Consider the following 22,078-nt stretch of genomic DNA (forward strand, 5'->3'; position numbering starts at 1 on the left):
CTCATTATAATAAATGTACTTTCCTACATGATGTTTCCTGGTATAGTACTTGGTTCGAGGCCATTTAGCCCAGAGACTGAACAGTTCCTTCGGAGTTCTTACCATCTGTTGGGTGAACACACAGAGAGGTATGTAACAGAAACCCTTCCACAAGCTGACCGCATACCCGTTACAGCAGTTTTTCTGAATTTTATATAAATTATCTGGTTCACTCTTTACCGTTCTCTAGAACATTAAAATCAGTTAGACCTCATCACAAACCACTTGCTCACTAAACTTTCCTGTAACTTGAAGCTGTGGACAATGAAGTGAAGACAAGACAAAGCCAGCAAGCTTCTTCTGCAGTCATATAATGGTCAACACAGATTGGTTTGTCCAAACTTTGGATTCTCTCCCACTGTGTCTGGGCAGGGGTGCTAGACAAAAAGGATGATTTGTGACTGATCTCATGCTACAGTAAGGGTGATCAAACTTCATGCTTTGGGAGGGTATAAGCTCATTCATTATCTGGCTAAGTCAAGAGGAAATTCCCTCCTGCACAGCTGGTTAGATGAATTATGGAGAGGATGTGGTTATCATCCTCTGAAGCAGCAAGTATTGACCTATGGTTGGATACACGGGATTCCTATAACACACCAAGCACGTAAAGCCCATGTCACCAGAAACCAGAGAAGAAATTACAGCCTCATTGTGCACAGCTGGGAGTGTTTTAAGATCCAGATTGCCACTAGATCTTTTCACATTGCTCTGTATCCCTTCCCCAAACTCATTTTACCTCACCCTCGTAAGTGAGGTGCTGGCTAGGACATAGCTAACAGATCGAAAGATACAGCTAGCACGGTAGATTTCAAAAGTGATTTGGGGGTGAAGAGGGAGGGTCGAGCAAAGCAACAGAACAGTTTGGCATCCCAAAAAGGAGATTTACTAGGTATTACAAATAAAACAACCCAACTGTACATAAGGCAGCGGTAATTCCAGCAAGGGAATCTGGCATTTTTGTTTAAGGACATGCTTAGTCATAAATCTTTATAATAAAGAAGGCAGCCAGGGAGGAGGGCGATAGGGTAGGGAGGTGTGAATTTCATTTTTATTATTCAGATGTGTGATGAATTCCTATTATTGGAGTAGACAGACTGAGGAATAAAAATAGGAACTGTAAACTCTGGAAGTTAACAGGAAAAATCATGTTGCATTATACACAAAGAACACCTGTCTGCAAAGGCTGGGGGATGGGGATGAATTTCACGACCACATTACTCAAGCTGTGAGTCACTGCTATGCCAGGGACCTGCGAGGCAGATATTTGTGTTCCATTTCCTCAGAGGGGAATGCTTTGGAGATTCAGAATGGGATGGGCGTCAGAAGTGTGACTATGGAGGCATGACACCTTCTTACTTCTCCTATTTGATCTGTGCACCCTCCATCTTATTTTACCGACCCAAACAAGTTTCCAACACTCAAAAGGCTGACACAAGCAGATGTAGCTAGGGGATAGCCAGCCAGAGCCCCTCTGCCTTCAGCATCATCAATAAGCCTTCAGACAAATTCCAGGAGTACAAAACCTTTGTTAGTGGGGAAAATGTAAGAGGCAGAAAACCCAGTTAGCTTTTGAGATCCCAGGCTGATTACTGTGAAGCAAGCCGTATGGTTGTAGCCATATCGGTCCCAGGATATTAGAGAGACAAGATGGGTAAAGGAATATTTTTTATTGGACCAATTTCTGTTGGTAAGAGACACAAGCTTTTGAGCTTCCACAGAGCTCTTCTTCTGGTCTGGTCTACTCTCAGAGACAACTGGGACTAGCCGACACTGGGGGGGAGGGGGGTACACTGTGAAGGTGGGAAAGCCGCCCCACGTGTTGGCTCTGGGAGGAATCTTCCAGTCCCACCTCCATGGGCCACGGCAGCCAATCTGCTGGCTCCTGAGGGGTTGGGGCCACAGAAGCTTGGAACACGTGAGGCTGGGCTGGGCGGGGCCCGGTCCAGGGAGAGTCACAGCACCACAGCGTCTCCCCGGAGCTTGCACGCCCTCATGAACACATCAGCAGGGGAAACATGGGATACGGGAGCCTACTGCCAGTGCCTTCCCCAGCGCCCCCCACCCTGCACCTGGCCTGGGGACGCTGCACTGTCCTCTCCAGAGTTACCTGGAGCGGGGATGCACTAAACTTCTCCTGCTGTGCCTCACCCTCAGCTCACTCGGTCCCTCTTCCTGGCAGCCAGGCCCATGGGAAGCAGAAGGGGTAGGATGGAACTGCTTTCATGCTACCTGAGGCCAGCTTACATCCACCTAACTCTGTGAGTGTCTACACTAAAACGTTGCTCCCGATGACGTAACTCGTCCGCTACGTTGACTTAATAACTGCACCTCCACAGAGAGGCACAGTGCTTAGGTCGATGCAGTGAAAGCATAGACACTGCGTTACTTACGTCAACTTTAGTGGCCTCCAAGAGGTGTCCCACAATGCCCCATTGTGACTGCTTCAGTCACTATTTTGAACTCCACTGTGCACCGGCCAGGTATGCAGGTACATGCTCCTCCTCTTTTAAAGCCCCACGAATTTTAAATTCCATTTTCTGTTTGCTCGGCATGGAGAGCTCACCTAGCAACTGCCCAGCTAACCATGCTGGCTCCGCGCAGCAAACGCGCTCCTGCCTGGAGTACACAGGAAGTGAGGGATCTCCTGAGTCTGTGGAAACACAGCGCCAATCCAGCCATAGAAACATCGATATCTATGAGCAGATCACTCGGGGCACGGGGAAGAAGGGCTACAACAGGGACATGCAGCAATGCTGCGTGAAAATCAAGGCGCTGCAGCAGACATATCTGAAGGCAAGGAAGGCAAAGAGTTGCTCTGGAGCGGAGCCGTAGACACACCACTTCTACAAGGAGCTGCGTGCCATCCTTGGGGGAGACCCCACCACCACCGCCAAGAGCCCCATGGATACTTTGGGAAATCAAAGGCCCCCCGCAGTGCACAGTGAGGTGTTGGACAAGGAGGAGGAATATGGGGGACAGACGACTGGGGATTCAGTGGCATCGCAAGCCAGGACCTCTTTCTGACACCGGAGCAGTCGAGCCGGTACCTACTATCCAGCACTGGTGAGCCTGATGCAGGGAAGGAACCTCTGGTAAGTATGCCATTTGCTTTGCTATTGCAGAGACTCATCTGTTCATTTACTATTTTTTAAATCAGGCTAGAAGAGGTAGTGAAACAACCAATAGAGGCAGAGTTCCTCTCTGCTTCCCATTCCCCTGTACAGCTAGGCAGAGGGGGCCCTGAGGAGTTTGTTTACATGCACTGGGATGTCCTGTGAATCCTGCACAGAGAACTCGAGGAAACTTTCCTGGAGGGAGTCTGCGATCCTCAGCCGAAGGCTTCTGGGGAGGGCTGCCTTATTTCTTCTACCCCGGCAGGATGCTTTTCCACACCAGTAAGCAAATACTTCAGTAGGCACCATTGCATCCAGGAGCGGTGCCAGGGTTTTTGCCGTCCTAGGCGGCAGCGCTCCTCCTGTGAGCATTCGGCGGCGGGGGTCCTTCCGCTCTGCGTCTTTGGGGCACTTCGATGGCGGGTCCCTGAGCGAGTGAAGGTCCTGTGGAAATTCGACAGCGGGTCCTTCACTCGCTCAGGGACCCGCCATCGAAGTGCCCCAAAGACGCAGAGCGGAAGGCCCCCCGCTGCCGAATTTCCACTGAGGGTGGCAAAATGCCACCCCCCAAATCCTGCCGCCCTAGGCGACCGCCTAGGNGAGGTCCTGCAAGCCTCTGGCTGCAGACCGGGTCCGTATGCTACTAGCCTGTGTGCTGCATCAGGGCCGGCGCTTCCACTAGGTGACCCTAGGCGGTCGCCTAGGGTGGCAGGATTTGGGGGGTGGCATTTTGCCACCCTCAGTGGAAATTCGGCAGCGGGGGGCCTTCCGCTCTGCGTCTTTGGGGCACTTCGATGGCGGGTCCCTGAGCGAGTGAAGGTCCTGTGGAAATTCGACAGCGGGTCCTTCACTCGCTCAGGGACCCGCCATCGAAGTGCCCCAAAGACGCAGAGCGGAAGGCCCCCCGCTGCCGAATTTCCACTGAGGGTGGCAAAATGCCACCCCCCAAATCCTGCCACCCTAGGCGACCGCCTAGGGTCACCTAGTGGAAGCGCCGGCCCTGATGCAGCACACAGGCTAGTAGCATACGGACCCGGTCTGCAGCCAGAGGCTTGCAGGACCTCTTCCCTGACAACCTCCGTTACGCTCAAGAATGAGATAGCAAAAATTTTCCAACTCCAAATTGATTCCCGACTGATGGGTAGCAGTCTGGTGTGGCCAGCTTCCATACAGCGATTGCCACTTTCTTCTCCACTGTGAACGTGGCTCTCATTTAATGTTGCTGCCCTGGAGGGCTGGGGACACAATTCCATGAACGTGGCCTTGAGCATCTGAAAGCTTTGCAGTCACTGCTCATCATCCCAAACCAGTGCTTGTTTCTTGGGCCCAGAACCAGCGCTCCACCATCTGGCAACTGCTCGGTGAATGCCAAGAACCACCTTGAATTGTTTCTTTCTTTGTCCGTCAGCAAGGCAGCCTGCAAGGCATTGTCCTATCCCTCGCAGCTCCTCTGGCGGCTCTGAAAATACTGAAGGATCAGGCGCATTGTGTTCATAATGGTCAGCACAATGCTGAAGGGCAGTGCAGGATCCATGCATCTCACAGAGATGGTGGATGTGCAGGTTTGGGAGGCTTTTGAAAAGAGGCGTGAAACATTGTGGGATGCAGATATCATGGGATGGAGAAAACTCTTATCATGGGATGTTGAAACCATGTTACCAGTCATCCCTGCACAACTCGATTGCCCCATGAGGCTTTGCAAACCCTTCCCAAAACACCCTGCCCCACATGGTGGCACATTGCATAGTGGGATAGCGACCCATGATGCACTGCTCTCAGCATCGATGCAAGTGCCGCTAGTGTGGACACACACACCCCGACACAAGGAGCATAGTGTGGACATACAAAAGCGATTTAATTACTGCGGTGGCTGTACCTCAACGTAATTTTGGTCAATTTAATTTTGTAGTGTAGACATGACGTCAAGATGGAACAGATGATCCATTCAAGGAGAAGAGGCTTGCTAACACCCTTCCAGTCATAGCGAGAACTAAGACTCCCTGTGACTGGAGGGGTAGTAACGGGCCTTGAATGGTCCCCTTGAAATATGTGTTAACTCCTTATGCTAAACAATCTGTTCCACCTTGTATTTAGCTGTAACACTGAGTATGTTTTCCAGACGTGAAGAAGAGCTCTGTGTATACTTGAAAGCTTGTTTCTCTCATTAACAGAAGCTGGTCCAATACAAGATGCTACCTCACCCACCATGTCTCTCTACTGGCAAGCAGTTTAAAATAAAGATGTCTTCTCACTTGTAAACTGAACCAGTTTGATGTGAACTGCAGAGAAGATGAATATGGAACCCCATGATATCATTTATATAGTCTGGACTTTTTGACTGCAACGGCACTTAAAACAGCAGCGTTCGTTTCCAACACCGAGCAGTATAAAACAATGGATAAGGACACCTAGCGTTCGGGGCAACAATGGACCAGATTCATGGGAGAAATGGGAGTCTGAGTGATGGATGCATATAGAATTTTTCATGCTACAGGGAAACATACTGACAAAAGGAAAAATATGTTATATTATCAAAGCGTTTACACTGCCGTCATCCGCATGATACTAATCGCCTGCTATACAATGTCTTGGAGCAAAATTGGTAGTGACAGAATGTTACCACTATTATTGTTCCTACACAAAGTGAGTTGTCTGTTCTAAGTCCAGTTTCTAATGGACAGGGGCCCACATCATAAGAACCGCCACAACAATTGACACTAATTGGAGATCTCGTTGGGAGCATCAGAGAAATCCAGGGCAGAACTCCTCTGTCGCCACTTCGATGCGGCTTGCTTCAGTGCAGGGATAAGGCACATTGGCCAGGTATGGCATGGGAGAAACCTGCACTGCCATTGCTTGTGCTTTACCTGGTTCTGCAGAGGACACCAGCCCACAGGGCTGTCAGTCCAGCATCCTTCAGGAACACTAAGTTCATGTAAGTCTTGTATTCAGGTTTAATTCTACTCAGATGTACTCTAAGGTACAGTGCCAACATGGGCAAGTCACAACTCACCAAGATACCCCGGTGTTTTTTTCTGTAGTGCAGTGACTGGGCAGTCCTTGTGAGCCAACAGTAGCTGTTTAAGTTGAGCAACTTCATTCCTCAGTAGTGTAACTTCATTCTGAGGTAAAGAAAACAACATTTATAGGGATCATGGGTGTTCGGAATAATATCCCTTAGCAATGGCAGAATACGAACATGTAGACTCTTCAAAGTTTACCACCACAAATTAACACCTTAATAAAAAGTTGTGTGTGTGTGTGTGAGTGAGTGTGCATACAAAACATGCTTTGCAAGGTTGTCCTCTTACAGACCTGTACCTTACCGAGAAATCCCAAGTTCCAGATGTAAATTAGTCTGTATGCGCCTGCTACCACCACCAATGGAAGAAATGCTAACAATAAGAGTCAATGCAATATTTTGTTGACCCTGATGGAAAGCTAAAAATTCAAGTGGCATCTTTCTGAAGGCCAAAAAATCTTTCTAAGATGACCATTAATGAGGACTGACCATGAGCAGCTATACAGAGTAAAACCATATCAGGAATGTCTGTTCTTTGGTATATCAAGGGCAACACTGGCAACAAAACAGGACCCTAAGGCCCACCTCAAGTTGTTCATAACACGACAGCCACTCTTACCTTTAATATGGAGGAGTCTGTAGGTGTCAGCCTGTTATATATTTGGGTGGAGGCTGCTCAGACCTATATCTATCCATCTAAAGTACCTACTATGGCTCCCATTTAATAGGTGGTGAACTGAGATACAGAGAGACTAAGTGACGTGCCCAAGGTCACAACAGAAAGTCTGTAGCAGAGGAGGAAATTGACTCCAGGTCCCAGGTTTGCACAGTAATCAATAGGCCATCCTTTCTTTCTGTCACCTCCCCACGATTAAGGTGCAAGCAGTGATCCATTCTGAAGCCAATTCCATCCCTTTCTCATCCCTTTCAACACCAAAACAAAAAATGTTCATGCTTTCAAAAACTTCAGGTTAACTCTCAGCCATTAGTTGTAAATTTTTCCCCCTGAAAATTTCAGAGAGCATGTTTGTAATTGAAATTTGAGATGTGTTTAACATTTGTCCCCCTGTATCTGGAAAACCCAGTCAACTGCACTTTGAACTTGGCTAGGAAAACAGTTTCTACAATTACCTTGTGACAAGTATGACACTGGCAGACCAGGTCATGTCAGAGTGTATTCAGGCCAATTCACTTATGTATTAGTATAGATCAAAGCGATTGTTAAATGTATATGTGTTTTGGGTGTTTAAACTTCATAAAACTAATGGGATGTTAAGTGCATTGTTTTCTCTCATCTGTATCCTGTTATGATGCAACATCAAACATTTAAATTGTAAATACCGCTGTAACTAAATAACGCATCAGACATCAAAGAAGCCTTGTGGAATGCTAATGAAGGACTTTATCAGAAAAAGTGCTAATTACAAAGCAAATGGCCATTGTGTGTGATGACTGGAGGTCTGAGACTCAAAGTGCATTCCTTACTCGCTGACATCAAAGGAAAAGCCCACTGGGAAGAGAGACTGACCGCTTGCTTTCTGTGAGAAGAAGCTATAAGAAGGGATTCAAAGAAAGTTCCTGCATCTTTGGACTCTGACAGGGAAGTGTACCAGATATAAAGCAGAAATCCCTAGAGCAAAACTAGGTACCCTGGAAAGACTTTTGGGAAACTGGCAGTTTACTATATCATAGAATCATAGAATATCAGGGTTGGAAAGGACCTCAGGAGGTCTTCTAGTCCAACCCCCTGCTCAAAGCAGGACCAATCCCCAAACAGATTTTTACCCCAGTTCCCTAAATGGCCCCCTCAAGGACTGAACTCACAACCCTGGGTTTAGCAGGCCAATGCTCAAACCACTGAGCTATCCCTCCCCTCCATCCCCTGCCACCATTCGAAGTTACAAACTGTGATTCACCTGGACAGATATTTTACCTGCTTTAATCTCTCAATAACTCTCATTCTTTTTTCTTAGCTAATAAACCTTTAGTTAATTTACTATTGGTTGCAAGTGCCAGGATTGTCTTTGGTGTAAGCTCCAGAGTACCAGTTGATCTGGGGTAAGTGGCTGGTCTCTTGGAACTGGAGCAACCTGATCTGGTGTGATTTTTGGTGTAAGTGACCATTATCACAAAGTTCCGTTTGTCAGGGTGGTAAGATAGTCCGGAGAGTCTAAGCTGGTCTGTGACTCCATGGCAAGACTGGTATAGTGATTCAGGAGTTCACGTTTGTTACTGGTTTGGTGAAATCCAATTATAGAACACACCACCAGCTTGGGGTATCTGTCCTGTTTCTGACAGGCTGCATTCACAGTTGTGAGCCACTCCAGACAGCGTGACAAAGAGAATGAAGCTATCGTAATTAGTGCTATTGAAGCACACTGCATGAGTCACTGAAAACCAGAGGGGGAAACAGCCCACACCGGACGTGAGTTCAGTCTTCAGAATCCTTTCCGTCCTTCGCCTGTCTGCTGAGAGCATTAATAAGGGGACTAATTGCGATGGGAAGGGAATGACACATAGTTCTGCTTGGCACAGCAGGAGAGAAGCTGTCAGGGAGCTAGTTAGAGCTCCCCGATTTTCAAGGAGAATCTGAATTGCCCTGGGCCTCAGCTGCAGCTCCCTCTTTGCTTGCCTGTGGTTCCAGTCCCAAGCGGCAGAGAACAGAGCAAAAGCCAGTTAGGCTGACTTTGTGCCAGTTGACAGCTCTTCCCAAGCTGGGGGAGTTTTCAGCTAGGATACAGCAGCTTCCTGGTGCCTTTGCACTGTTGCAGCACCTATCTTCTGTGGCTGGAGCAGCTGAATGTTCCGGGGTGCAGTCTTGAGAGGATGAGTGGTAGGGCACAATGCTAGATTCTCCCTTACTCCCTTCAACCTTTTCAGGGCAAGACCGGATGCGCAGCTCTTATGTATTGTATGCAGCGGAGGGGGTTGGAAATGGGGATATGAAATTCCACCTGCTCCTTTTCTTACCCCTTTGGCTTATCCAGGACTTGATGGTCTTTTACAAATACTGGTTTCCATTGCCAGAGGCACATACACAAGCCTTTGCGAATCAAGCACAGAAAAAATAAACACGTTACAAAAAACCCTGCAACATTCCTAGCCACCTCATTCTGGTTTCTCACAGACTAAAGACCACCACCAGAGCACACAGTGCCTCTGCACCACGGTAAAAACGTCCTCCTTGGAGTGAAGGCCGCAGTGCAGCCAAGCAGATGGGCTTGGCCTCCATGGTTCCATACTCACACTCAGCTGGATATTCTGTGTCGTGAGCTCCTCTGCTTTCTTTTCCAGAGAAGACACCCACAGCTTGCGTTTCTGACGGCAACGAGAGGCTGCGGCACGGTTCCGCTCCAGGAAACGCTGCCTGCGCTCATCCGGGTCTTCATCCATCGTGCGTCTCCGCCGGCCACCGGTGCTAGGTGTGGGCTGAGCAGGGGAAACCTGGAGTTCGGACAGAAGGAAGAGAATTACTGAACCAAAACACACACTTGATTAAACCAGACAGTTATCCACACTGATTGTACTAAGTCCAGAGCAAATTCCAATTGGCTTGGAGAGTCGGGATGTAGGATCTGTCAGCTGCTGACTCTGAAACTAAAAAACACTCTGTTTTTCTAGAGCAGCTTCCAGTGTTCTCAAGGTACTTTACAGACATTAATGAATTAGGTCCAAACAGATTTGTTGAGACTTAATCTCTCTTTCCCTGTCTGTAGAATAAGTGACTTGCTTAGGGTAACACTGGGAGTCTCTGATGGAGACCCAGCTTCCCTGATTCTCAGTCCTGCACCTTGTCCTTCCTCCCAAGCACCGAATCTTGTGACATGTGTTGATCGATGGGCAATATGTACTAGATGCGCAATGAAGTTTCAGTTCTGAGCTACTGTCTCAGTGTCAGCATCATTTGAATATTTTTAACATACAGTGGAGATCTCCAGTCAAGTGGTGGATATTAGAATATTATGGGTTTTGGAGAGGAACCAGACGGTATTTCTTGCAGTGGATTAAATATGCTCACTTTTCTAGCAAGACTACAGTTTAAATCCCACCTCAGGTCATTAAGTGGAAGGAAGTTGATTGGCCTCAGTCTGATTTTCAGTAGATATTTGTCCATATCACAAAGTCACTACCGCAATTTGCAAGGACAGAAGCCTCAAGAGTAGAACCGCAGGGAGGGTGAGAGGGTGAGGAGAGGAGTTAGTATCATGGATGAGCAGGAGGCAATGCTGATTGGAACTGTGGCCAGGGAGGAGCTGTGAGGGAGAAGCCTGCAGAGCACATCTGGTTTAATCCTTATTTCCACCAGCACTAGAATTCAGCCCCTAGCATCTGCCTCAGTCAAAAAAATTCAGACTATTCAGCTTCTTATTGTTGGAATTTACCACAGGTTACAATGTGAGAGGGAAACAACTCAACAGAGCCATCTTTACTGATACACACAACACTACTGCAAGGGAATACGGGCTTTTGTGTAACACAGCCAATCTTCAGCTGTGTTCCAACATCGTTGTACAAAGTCTTACAGGCACTTAAGAGTGGATTCTGTAACACTGTAATCTCCTGCTGTATTCTGAGGGAACAAAGGAAAAACCAACAAGGACAAATCACCCCAGACTCAGTCCTCCCAGCACAACTGCATCGGCTCTGTAATTACACAGCCACAATGTGAGAGCCCAGTTACACTTCACTACTCATTGTCAGACAGCATATGGATATTAAACTTTTGGAAGCCTGTCTAACTGATGGAGCAGGTGGCAATTCTGATGGAGGGCTGGCATTTGGTTAGCTGGCAGGAGCAAGTGTGGTTGATTGCCTAAAAGGGGAGTGTTTAACCCTAGTAATTAAAAAGGAGAGGACAGCAAAACACTCTTTCTAAACTCCAGAACACATCAAGTAACTGCGCCTGTTGCCTAAGTCTAGCTTGGACTGTTTGACAGAGATGGTAACAGAAACTACAAAAAGGAGTGTTTCACACACATTAAATCCCAAACCCCACAAACCCCACCTCAAAACCCCACAGCTCTGCACACTGGAAAGCATATAGGTCTGAGCAGAGAGTGACAGATTCATGAGGTTATTCCCCACCCTTTCCTAACAGACTAGAAGTACCAGTATCTTTGCTTCTTCCATCATCACTTTAAGCCAGGGGTTCTCAAACTGGGTGTTATAATAATATAATATAATATATGGAGATATACCTATCTCATAGAGCTGGAAGGGACCCCGAAAGGTCATCGAGTCCAGCCCCCTGCCTTCACTAGCAGGACCAAGTACTGATTTTGCCCCAGATCCCTCAGACGCCCCCTCAAGGATTGAACTCACAACCCTGGGTTTAGCAGGCCAATGCTCAAACCACTGAGCTATCCCTCCCTCCAGGGGTCATGAGGTTATTACATGGGGGGTCGTGAGCTGTCAGTCTCCACCCCAAACCCTGCTTTGCCTCCAGCATTTATAATGATGTTAAATATACAAAAGTATGTTTTAATTTATAAGGGGGAGTCGCCCTCAGAGGCTTGCTATGTGAAAGGGGTCACCAGTACAAACGTTTGAGACCCACTGCTTTAAGCCATCATAGCTTCGAAGATTAAGAAGGAGCAGACCTGTGGCTGAGCCGGAGAAGGTGCATCAGGGTGCTGGAGAAGTATCTGACCCTGCTCTGGACGTGAGGTCACCATCGTACTTGCTGACCCCACAACCATGCTGCTGCCATTCAGTGAGGAAGAAACCTGGTGCGTCAGGCTGGCCTTCAGTCTCTGTAAAATGAGAGAACAGAACTGTCAATGGGGTTCTCCATTCGCCTCGGAGACACAGGCCCTAACATAACTTATTCTTCGCTCTTTTCAAAGGATGAGTCAAATCCAGCCAAAAGCTGTTATCATCTGGCAGGTGTTGGGGTGGCCCACGTGAAGATAGATGGTGGTTCTCAATCCAGTTCAGAACAGACAGGTGTCCACATCACAAAATCACTACAGCAACTGGCACTCATCAGCTCCCCAGCTGGCAGTCTCTGCAGAAGGACAATGGACCAAATGGACTGTGGAGACTGAACAACCTTCAGATGCTAAGAGGTGGGTCTGACACATGGGGAGGGACACAGCAGGGACAAGTTTGCACAGCTTTATTAAGAGAGGTCTTCATTAACACAATCACTAACCCAGGTGAAAAGAGACTGAAGCATGAGCATATTGTTACACACATATAACAGAGTTTAAGAATTCTTACCCTCCTATCCCCCACAATGCTCTAGTTCAAGGGTGGGCAAACTACGGCCCACGGGCCGGATCCGGCCCCTCAGGGCTTTGGATCCGGCCTGTGGGATGGCCTCCTGTGGCGCTGTGGGCCCCGCGCCGCTCTCAGAAGCGGCCGGTACCACGTCTCTGCGGCCCCTGGGCCGGGGGGCAGAGGGCTCCATGCGTTGCCCTTGCCTCCAGGCATCGCCCCCCACAGCTCCCATTGGCTGGGAACGGAGAACGCAGCCAATGCAAGCTTCGGGGGAGGTACCTGGAGGTGCAGCAAGGGCAGCGCACGCGGAGCTCTCCGCCCACCCTCCCAAAGGGGCCACAGCGCTTCTTGGAGCGGTGCGGGGCCGGGGACAGGGCAGGCATGCAAGGAGCCTGCCCTGGCCCTGGTGCACACCGCTGCCATCCTGGAGCTGCTTTAGGTAAGCGGTGCCAGGCCGGAGCCCGAATCCCTCCTGCACCCCACCCCCAAACTCTCTGCCCTAAGCCCCCTGCCTGCACCTCGTAACCCTCCTGCACCCCAACTCCCTTCCTTGAGCCCCCCCACACACACCGCACCCCTCCTCTGCCCCAATCTCTTGCCCTGAGCCCCTTCCTGCACACCGCACCCCCTCCCACACCCCGCACTCCAACCCCTTACCCTGCATACAATTTCCCCACCCAGATGTGGCCCTCGGCCCAAAAAGTTTGCCCACCCCTGCTCTAGTTTCAGCTCAGTGCACGAATGCAGAATGAATCTTTGCAAACGCCTAGCTAGTGTGGAATTGTAGTAGCGGTTACTGTAAGCACCAAGGTCACTGCAGCAATGGAGCGCATAATAATGTGGAAGCCCTGACTGCAAACAAGTCCACGCTGATATTATGTCAGCAAGACAAACGTGCTTTCACCGTCTTTGTATCCAAACTTACTTTTCCCTCTGCCTCATCCCTACTTTCCTTCTTCCTCTTGTGTGCACCTAGCACTTGTGCTGTAAGAGCCGGGGAAGCGGAGAAAGAAATTCCTTCATAAATCTACAGTTGGAAGAGCATCCCACTGAAAACCATTATTAGAGTCCTCTGCCAGATCACTTCAGCATAGCCGCTCCCCTCTTGGCTCTCTCCTCCCTCCGCCCATCTCCACCCCATCTGTCATACTGGAACAGGAATCCACTGCTTTACAACGTGTCCCATATTTAAGATCAGATCAGGAATCTTTGTCTTGACATTGATATGTAAGAGCCATATAACTGGCAGTGCAGGGTGATTTAATGAAGAACAGCCTGATACTTTTTTATATATTTATAACACCTGCTCTTAGTGTTCCTACAGTGCTTTTACTGCTGCAAAGGATTTCAGGGGGGGAGCGGTCTAAGCTCACTAATTTGGGCTTATCTATTCAAGAGCTTTTGGTGTCTCTTTAGAAGGATGAGAGGGCCATAAGTATAGAGATTCTAAACACACTCTTTTGTGGAGGGTCTAACCGAGATTAAGTGAAGGCTTTTACGACAATTCTATGAATATATCCCCCAAAGCAATCTTCCCTGGCACAGGTCAACAGGCATCTCTCTATGTTCTGGAACTCACCATTTTAGCCTCAGAGTGTATTGGAAGACCTGATGGTGAAATGGAACCACTGCTGTTGATGGGTGGACCAGGAATACCCGGAATGTTGGGCACCATGGACACTGGCCTAGCCAGCTACATGTAGAGAAAAGAGCACACACATTTTGACGTCATTGCTACTGGAAGCATCCCGCATGAAATGGCATCATAATAATCACTTGACAAAGCACCTTTAATGCAGACAGCCTAGAGCGTTTGACAAACTTTAGAACTATGGCCACGGGGATTGTTTCGTCAATCACTCAAAGGTGGGCAGTCACCACAGCTGCTATTTAAGAGAACACAGCAACGGCAACCAACAGCTGAGGACAGCAAGCGAAATATACTGTACTAGGTGGCAAAATATCGTGAAAGGTCTCCTTCATTTCCCTCACACCCAGAAAACCTGTACACCACAGGGTGCAGTGCTGCCAGGTGGCCGTTAGAGGAATGTGAAAACTGGGACATCTGGGTTCTAAGCCCAGTTCTACCATGGACTTCCAGCAACATCCTGGTTAAGTTTTAGCTTCCCCATCTGTAAAACAGGCATATTTGCCTGGCTTACCTAAAAGGGGGAAATGGGGCTTTAGTTGTGTTTTATAAGACACACTGAAATACTCTGATGAAAGGTGCTAGGAGCATGAGTTATACTTCAAGAAAATACAGAGATGTCCTAAATGCCAAACTCTTAGCATACTGGCCATTCAGATGTGCATCCCCCCCCCCATCCCCACCGGTGGATTGCAACTGCAGCAGTCCTACTACCTGAGGTGCTAGTTTATTGGAATTACCCGCTCAGAACTCAAAACACCCGCCCAGCAGGAGACACAGGATTTGCATAGCCTGACTCACTCAACACACACAAGCCCACCAGAAGGTATATTTATTTGTGAATTTTGTATCCTGAAAACTTCTCCTTAGGCTGAAGTAAAACCTGCAGTGTTAAATATAAATTACCATTTCGCACACTGCCCAGGCTCGGGCGGTTTTCCTGGCCTGCAAAGACTAACATGTTCTCTGTAAGCTCGAACGGTTTCAATTGAGGCATTCCGTTCCAAATGCAACCAACTAATCAGGGATCCTGCAGTTCCCAGTCCTGGATCAATGGTGTGCGCCATCTGCCCAGACCAGGCTTTATTTTTCAGCCTTATATCCCTCTAGTGTGACTGGCGTGTTATTATTACCTTGCTAGCATCAGCCCTTGCCCACTTCCACTTCAGGCTTATCTCACACAGAGGGGTAGATGTATTTTAATTTTGCAAATGAAAGCGTCGGCATATGTTGGGCAGGAGAAAAGCTGTCCCCTTCTTTACCACAGAGAATGTGCTGGAAGTTTCTCTTACCGATATAACAGAAGGCATCTGTACAGGAGGGCCAGGGAGGACAGGCATGGTCTGTCCGTTCGCAAGGTGCATGACAAGTGGGAGGGAGCCCGTGGGAGACCTGGAGAAACATAATTCAAGCTCACATATGTCAATTCAAGTTTATACTGTACAGACAAAACTAAGTAGCCCCCACCCAACCCCACCAAGATACAGGCGATTTCTAGCCTTGTCTAGACTAGGATTTAAGGCATTATGGTAGCTAACACAGGCTAACTTACATGTTTTAAAAGTCTAGCATAAACAAAGTGCTAAATTGGTCGAATTAAAGCCTACTTTACCGTGTGTTAAAGCATACATTGCCTTCTCTACATGAGATTCTTCGAATGTATTAACTGACATGTGCTAACATCACATTTTGGGTATCCAGGCAAAGTTGTCTAACAACCATTTGTTGGTTGGTGTTGGCAGGACATGCTGATGGAAGAATTACGGCTCTCCTTCTTTAACTCCTCTATGTAAGCTTGTTGGCCTGCTTGCCAAAAAGCATAAGGCTGCTAAAGCACAAAGACCAGATGCCTCTAAGAAGGGATGTTGGACTTTAATAAGCTGGACTCATCTGAACAGAGGGTGAGGATAACCAAATATTACACATTGAGCTCTCTGTTTTAGGAGAAGGAGGAAGTAGTCCACCTGAGTTCTCCCTGTGCCAGTGCAAACAGAAGCTCTGCTCCAAAACACACAGCAAAGCAAATAGTACCATTGCTGGGATTCAGTCATAGTTTTCAGGGGAGCAATGTAACACTCACCAGGACACGTAAATGTGCCCTTGATGCTCTGCTGTAGCTGCTGGGCTATTCAGGGGAGTCCTGCTGCTGCTTTGGGGCCCTCTACTGGCATATGCACAGATGCATGAGGCAGGCTGGGGTACTAGATCAACTGTTCCTACATACTGATAAATTTCTGGCTAGAGAGATGCATTAATACAGCCCTCATGGCAGAATGAGGTTGTGCATTAATTTGACTTTCATTTAAAAACACTGCTAACCCTCAGAGAAAACATTCTAAACAGACGGCTGTGTCTGCAGAACGCCTGAAACAATAGATCTGAGAAACATGAAGAGCTCCATTCATTGCCAAGGGGTGTTTACGCTGAAGCCTAATTACGACAGTTAAAAATGCCAACAACCTTTCCCCCTGCTGTTCATTTTGCAGAAACACCCAGCTAAAGTCCTTATCCAGCTTCTGAACGCAGTGACAAATAAGGGATGGGGGCAGCCTACCTCGATGTAGAGTGCACTACTATTTAAGAGTGATGACTTGCAGTGATATCCTCTCTCTCCCCCGGACCCCATCATTTGAAAAGTCCCTGTCCAAAGAGTGTGGGAGAGGGAAGAAAGAGCTGCTTCTGAACTTACATGGTCAAGACAGTGGTTTCCTTGCATTTTCCCCTATTTTTTATTAAGGGAGATTCTCCTATTTCTCCCCTGCTCGTGACAGCATAAGATGGAGGCGGAGAGAACAGCTAGGAGAGGAAGAGCAGGGCTGGTGCTGAGCCGGCATCTGGGCAGTGGGGAGAAAATCCGCTGCTACCATGCCTTCTTCCTAGCCCCGATGAGAGGGATGATGAGTCGCTGCTGGCTAAGCTAAGAACATTATACTGTGGGGTCCGTGCTGAGGTAATGGCGAGATGGGGTGGGAGTGAAAGTCAGAGGGGGTAAACTGGGCCAGATTGAAGTTCATACCTTTACCGACTAGGGGTGGGACTTTCAAAGCCACGTAGGGAATCTGGACATTCAATTCTCATAGAAACTGGTTATCCAGATCCTTCAGGCTACTTTGAAAATCCCAGTCCAAAAGTTTAGCTACAGAAAGTTCATACCCTGCCCTCATTCCCAGCCCCATTGACATCCCTACAAGTTCCACTACAGGCCTAACTTTGTAGCTTCAATACATGGACTGTCCTGATTTTGTTTCTCTGTTTCTCCAAGCAGGGCAATGCTCTGGTGCCTCAACTCCAGAAGACAGCATTACACCTGAGCCTGAGTCTAGTTTATGGAAAACAAACACAATACTCTCTCAAAACAAAAAGACAATCACTTAACCCTTAAGGTGCCTGGAGACAGGATTTAGACCTTTCCGTCAGGAAGTCTGGATTGATGGTGCCACGGGGTCAAAACAAACACACACACAAATATGAATTGGCAGCCAAAAAAATGGCCTTGTTAATGCAAAGACCCAGATCCAAAGAGGGTAATTAGAAAGAAGTAACAACCATGGCACAACAGAAGCATCCTGACACCAAAGAACAGCGAGAGGGCTAAATATACCTCTCCTGAAGGCCCATTGTAATGTATTTCCTGGATCATTTAGGCGCCTTCCTTTTATATATAGGGTTGAAACTATCCCACAATGCAATGTGCTCATAACCACTTCACTGAATGCTCTTGAGCCTAGATTACTCCAGGGGCAAGAAGAGCAGGTCATTAGGTTATCTGAAAACAAATAGCTACAGAAGCAAAACCTGACTTTGAAGGAGGCCAACAGGTTGTAGAGGTTTCACTTCAGAAGCAACAGCTGTCTTGGAAAATCCCCAAAACATTAAAGATTCAACCACTTTGCAGTTTTATCTAAGTCTTATCCTTTTAATCGGGTAGCAAAGGCAACTCACGCTCCTCTGGCAAAATGAATCTGTGAAAGTACAGTTCTGAAGTCCTTAACTGGGCAAGCCTCCTATATTACATGCAGTGAAGGCATTGCCAGTGGAAGGATATCAGGACTGGACTGTTTTCTTTCCCTGGGGTTGCCCTAGTTTAATTTATGTTATAACTAGTTCTCATGACAGCATTTACAGTTAGGCCCTGAAACACATGGAACTACAGTGGAAGTTGCACATAGCTCAGTGCTTTTGACAATCAGGTAACGTTTATGCGCTTAAATACAGACTTAAAAAGCCTGACTTTATACACCACATTTTTAAAATCTCGGTCCAAGTCTTAGCATCTTTCTTACCCAAGCTGTCTGTTGGAAGGTGGAGCCTGGGTGATGACAGAGGTCGGGGAGGGGAGAGTGGGATGTAGCGGGTCATATCCCAAATGTAGTGGCAGTGACCCTGGACGCATGATGGTGGGAGTAGGAGTAGAAATTATAACAGGCTTTGAAGTGATCTCCTAAAGAGAATCAACAAACAAAAATAAGGACAGATACTTTATCAGCCTCATCGTAATAATATACCCTTCTCTCACATCTTTCTTCTGAGAACCTGAGTGATTTAGAAACATTAAACCAACTTTCACAACACCCCAATAGGGAAACGGACACAGAGTGGGGAAGGGACTTAGCCAAGGTTACAGAGATTCAGTGACAGAGCCGGGAATAGAACCCCAAAGTCCCAACCCCCAGAGTCCTGCAGAAATTGTTAGACACTCCACCTCCTCTAAAAACTAGTGGCTCCAGCCCAACCTGGAATAAGTACAAAGCGTAATTATGCAACCAGCAGTTTTGCCACCTATATTATTCTATAGGTGCATGTTCCGGGCCACTACAACAATCCTCAGAGCACAGTGGCCCCGTCCCTATAAAAACTGCTTTATTTATTCAGAGATTTTTCTCATCCAAAGAAACCTGTGAGGGATCCCAGTCCTCGAACCTGGGCCCACAGGTACCCAGGCAGAATTCAGACCACAACTGCCACCCACCAGCTCACCTGAGTAACTAGTGAAGGATCCTGAGAAGGGCTAGCCCGCCCCCAAAGCTCCCCTATTGGCTAAGGAGTACTATATGAACCAGGAAGTTGTCCGAGCAACTAGAGAAATCCTTGGCTGGTGCCACTGTGGACCCCTCCAGCTTACCTGACTCCTGAGCCCTGCATTTCTGCCTGCTCCCAGTTCCTGTTCCCTGCTTGCTCCTGGTTCCTGTCTTCCCATCCCAGACCCCTGTCTGCTCCCAGTTCCTGCAGTCCTGTCCTATTCCAGGCCCCTGCTCCTCTGCCTTATGCCCAACACTGTCTCTGGCTCAGACCCCTGGCCTGGCACTTGACTGTCTCCAATTCTGACCTTCGGCTTGGTAGCTGACTCTATTTCCAGCTCTGACCTTCGGCTTGGTAGCGGATTCTGTCTTTGGTTTTGACCATCAGCTCCGACCATTAGGCATAGCTCCTGCTCTGACCACGAGGCTTGATCGCCCACACCCCAGTGACTGCAAAAACTGCTCAGATTTACCCCGGTCAGTATGATGCCAGCCTCCCCATGAATGTGACTTCCCTCTTTTTTTTAAAAAAAAAAAAAAAGGAAGCAGTTCATTATTGGAATCTGTGTGGAAACTTAAGAATTAATGTAAAATCAGTTCTTCACTTTCCTGCTTAAGGAGGGGAACAGAACATTCAACTCAAGCCTTGGCAGTTAAGTGAAGAAAGAACTTATTCTATTGTAGTTAGAATCAGTTCTCCTGGTGAAAGAGGTAAATTACAGCAAGTGGGAATGGCCCAGGAAACCTACCTTCTCTTTGATCTGTGGGGATTGCGGGCTGGATACAGGACTGTCTGGAGGAGAAGAATCCACCTCAACTGGCTCCTCCTCTTTTATTTTGACGTCTGGGGTTGAGGGCAGAGACATGTCCAGAGGTCCAGCATTCTAATGGGAAAATATTAACACATTAAAATGAAAGTTATTTCATACCACTAATGAAACACACAACTAGTTTCCAGGGCCACTGCACCTAGGAGCATTTACCAAAGGCTTTTTTTATTATTTGCATTACAGTGGCACGTCGAAACCATAGCCCTGGACCAGGGCCCCATGGTGGTAGGTGCTGTACAAACAAAAAACAAAACCCAGACATTCCCTGGGCCAGAAGGCCAGTGCTTTTTGGTTCCTCAGTAACACATACACATGGAATTCTTTCTATTGGTAAAAAGGCTCCGCTAAGCAGAACAGGTAACAAAGCAAATGCCTGCAAGTTACAGAAGGCACTTTCATTCACAGAAGAGCTGTAAAGCATTGTATAAATCAGCCTCAATTATTTTATCACCCAATCATCAAAAGCAAACAAAGAGTCATGCAAGTTATTAAATACCTATGAGCACCCCATTAAAATAAAACCTAGCCATATGCCTGAACCTGGCAACCCGCCACCAGAGTTTTCAAGGGCACTACATGCCCCATTTTAACAAGTTAGCAATGATTTCTTAGCTCCCCCAGACTCTGCCCAGAAGAAGGGTGAGGCAAATGCTCTCATGACAGCATGAAGGAACTGCCTGGTTGGTGGCACAAACAGGCAAACAACAGAAACAGACCTGTCAAGGGACAGGGGCCTTTTTGTGTACAGTGCAGATTTCTAAAGCAGGGGTGGGCAAACTACAGCCTGGGGGCCGCATCCAGCCCTTCAGATGTTTTAATCCGGCCCTCGAGCTCCCACTGGGGAGCAGAGTCTGGGGCTTGCCCCACTCCACGTGTGCTGTAGCTCTGCGTGGCTCCCGGAAGCAGTGGCATGTCCCTGCTCCAGCTCCTATGCAAAGGGGAAGCCACGGCCAACAGGAGCTGCAGGGGCAGCATGCAGAGCCGCCTGGCCGCACCTCCGCGTAGGAGCCGGAGGGGGAACATGCCACTGGCTTCCAGGAGCTGCTTGAGGTAAGCGCTGGCTGGAGCCTGCACCCCTGACCCCCTTCCATGCCCCAACCCCCTGCCCCAGCCCTGATCCCTCTTCCGCCCTCCGAACCCCTTGGTCCCACCCCAGAGCACCCTCCTGCACCCCAAGCCCCTCATCCCCAACCCCATCCCCAGCCAGAGCTCTCACCCCCCCACACCCCAACCCCCAATTTCATGAGCATTCATGACCCGCCATACGATTTCCATACCCAGATGTGGCCCTTGGGGGGAGGGATAGCTCAGTGGTTTGAGCATTGGCCTGCTAAACCCAGGGTTGTGAGTTCAGTCCTTGAGGGGGCCACTTGGGGATCTGGGGCAAAATCAGTACTTGGTCCTGCTAGTGAAGGCAGGGGGCTGGACTCGATGACCTTTCAAGGTCCCTTCCAGTTCTAGGAGATGGGATATCTCCATTAATTTTTAATTTTTAAAAAGTTTGCCCCCCCCTGTTCTAATGGCAAGAGACACTCAGCCTGTGGCTCCAGAGTTGGATGTGGCTCCGTCAGTACCCCAGCTCTTATGGCGTTCATGGATCCCATAAAGGCTAGGGACATCAGGAGTTCTTATGTGAGGCTGCAGGGGAGAGCTGAGCAGCCAAGCCTCTGCAGCAGGCACCAAGGAGGAGGAAAGGAGAGAGAAGATGTGTCTGAGGGGCAAAAAGCCACGTCACCGAGGGGACACTAACATTGTGGGACACTGTATCATTGTGGGATGGGGAGTTGAAACAGAGTCAAAATAGGCATCTATGGCTCTTCTCCCTGATGAGCCATCTCTCTAGTTGAATGGCATTGCCCTAGAGTGCCCCTGTTATAGCCGAGTTATGCAGCAGCCTTGCCTTCAGTCCATGAAGTAACCATTTACTTGCCCTCTTAAGCAGGGACGTTTCACTGTTAAATCACAGAAGAGACGGGATTAAAATTCAGGAAAGTTTCAAACCACTTAAAACGCCTCCGGGGGAGGGCCCCCCCCATGCCAATGTTTTTAATTAACACGCACATGCTGGTGTCCAGGCCACCCTTGGAACAGCAGGACAAAACAAAACAGTGGTAACTGGGCTCAACTTAGTCAAGTGTTCAAAGCATCTCACAAATGCATCTCTAGCCAGGCTCACTGAGTGACAA

The 22,078-nt window shown here is 48.2% G+C and overlaps 1 protein-coding gene across 6 annotated transcripts in view; it reads right to left on the reverse strand.

Annotated features, from left to right (window-relative positions):
* ATF7 (activating transcription factor 7) overlaps nt 1-22,078 on the reverse strand; it is a 119,300-nt gene that overhangs the window by 13,798 nt on the left and 83,424 nt on the right. For 5 of the 6 annotated variants that reach the window (XR_004648335.1, XM_034791844.1, XM_034791845.1 and 2 more), the window contains exons 5-11: nt 19,812-19,946; nt 18,328-18,485; nt 15,337-15,436; nt 13,976-14,089; nt 11,775-11,927; nt 9,421-9,618; nt 6,166-6,274 (exon numbers count right to left, since the gene is read on the reverse strand). Coding sequence is in view for 5 of the 6 variants with exons in the window: in XM_034791844.1 (XP_034647735.1) it covers nt 6,166-6,274; nt 9,421-9,618; nt 11,775-11,927; nt 13,976-14,089; nt 15,337-15,436; nt 18,328-18,485; nt 19,812-19,946 (967 nt within the window). In the remaining variant the exon portion in view is untranslated. Of the gene's footprint in view, nt 1-23; nt 106-6,165; nt 6,275-9,420; nt 9,619-11,774; nt 11,928-13,975; nt 14,090-15,336; nt 15,437-18,327; nt 18,486-19,811; nt 19,947-22,078 lie in introns of all 6 variants that reach the window. The other variant, XM_034791848.1, reaches the window with a different exon arrangement.

Source organism: Trachemys scripta, chromosome 16 (assembly GCF_013100865.1).
Source record: "Trachemys scripta elegans isolate TJP31775 chromosome 16, CAS_Tse_1.0, whole genome shotgun sequence".
NCBI classification, from domain to species: domain Eukaryota; kingdom Metazoa; phylum Chordata; order Testudines; family Emydidae; genus Trachemys; species Trachemys scripta.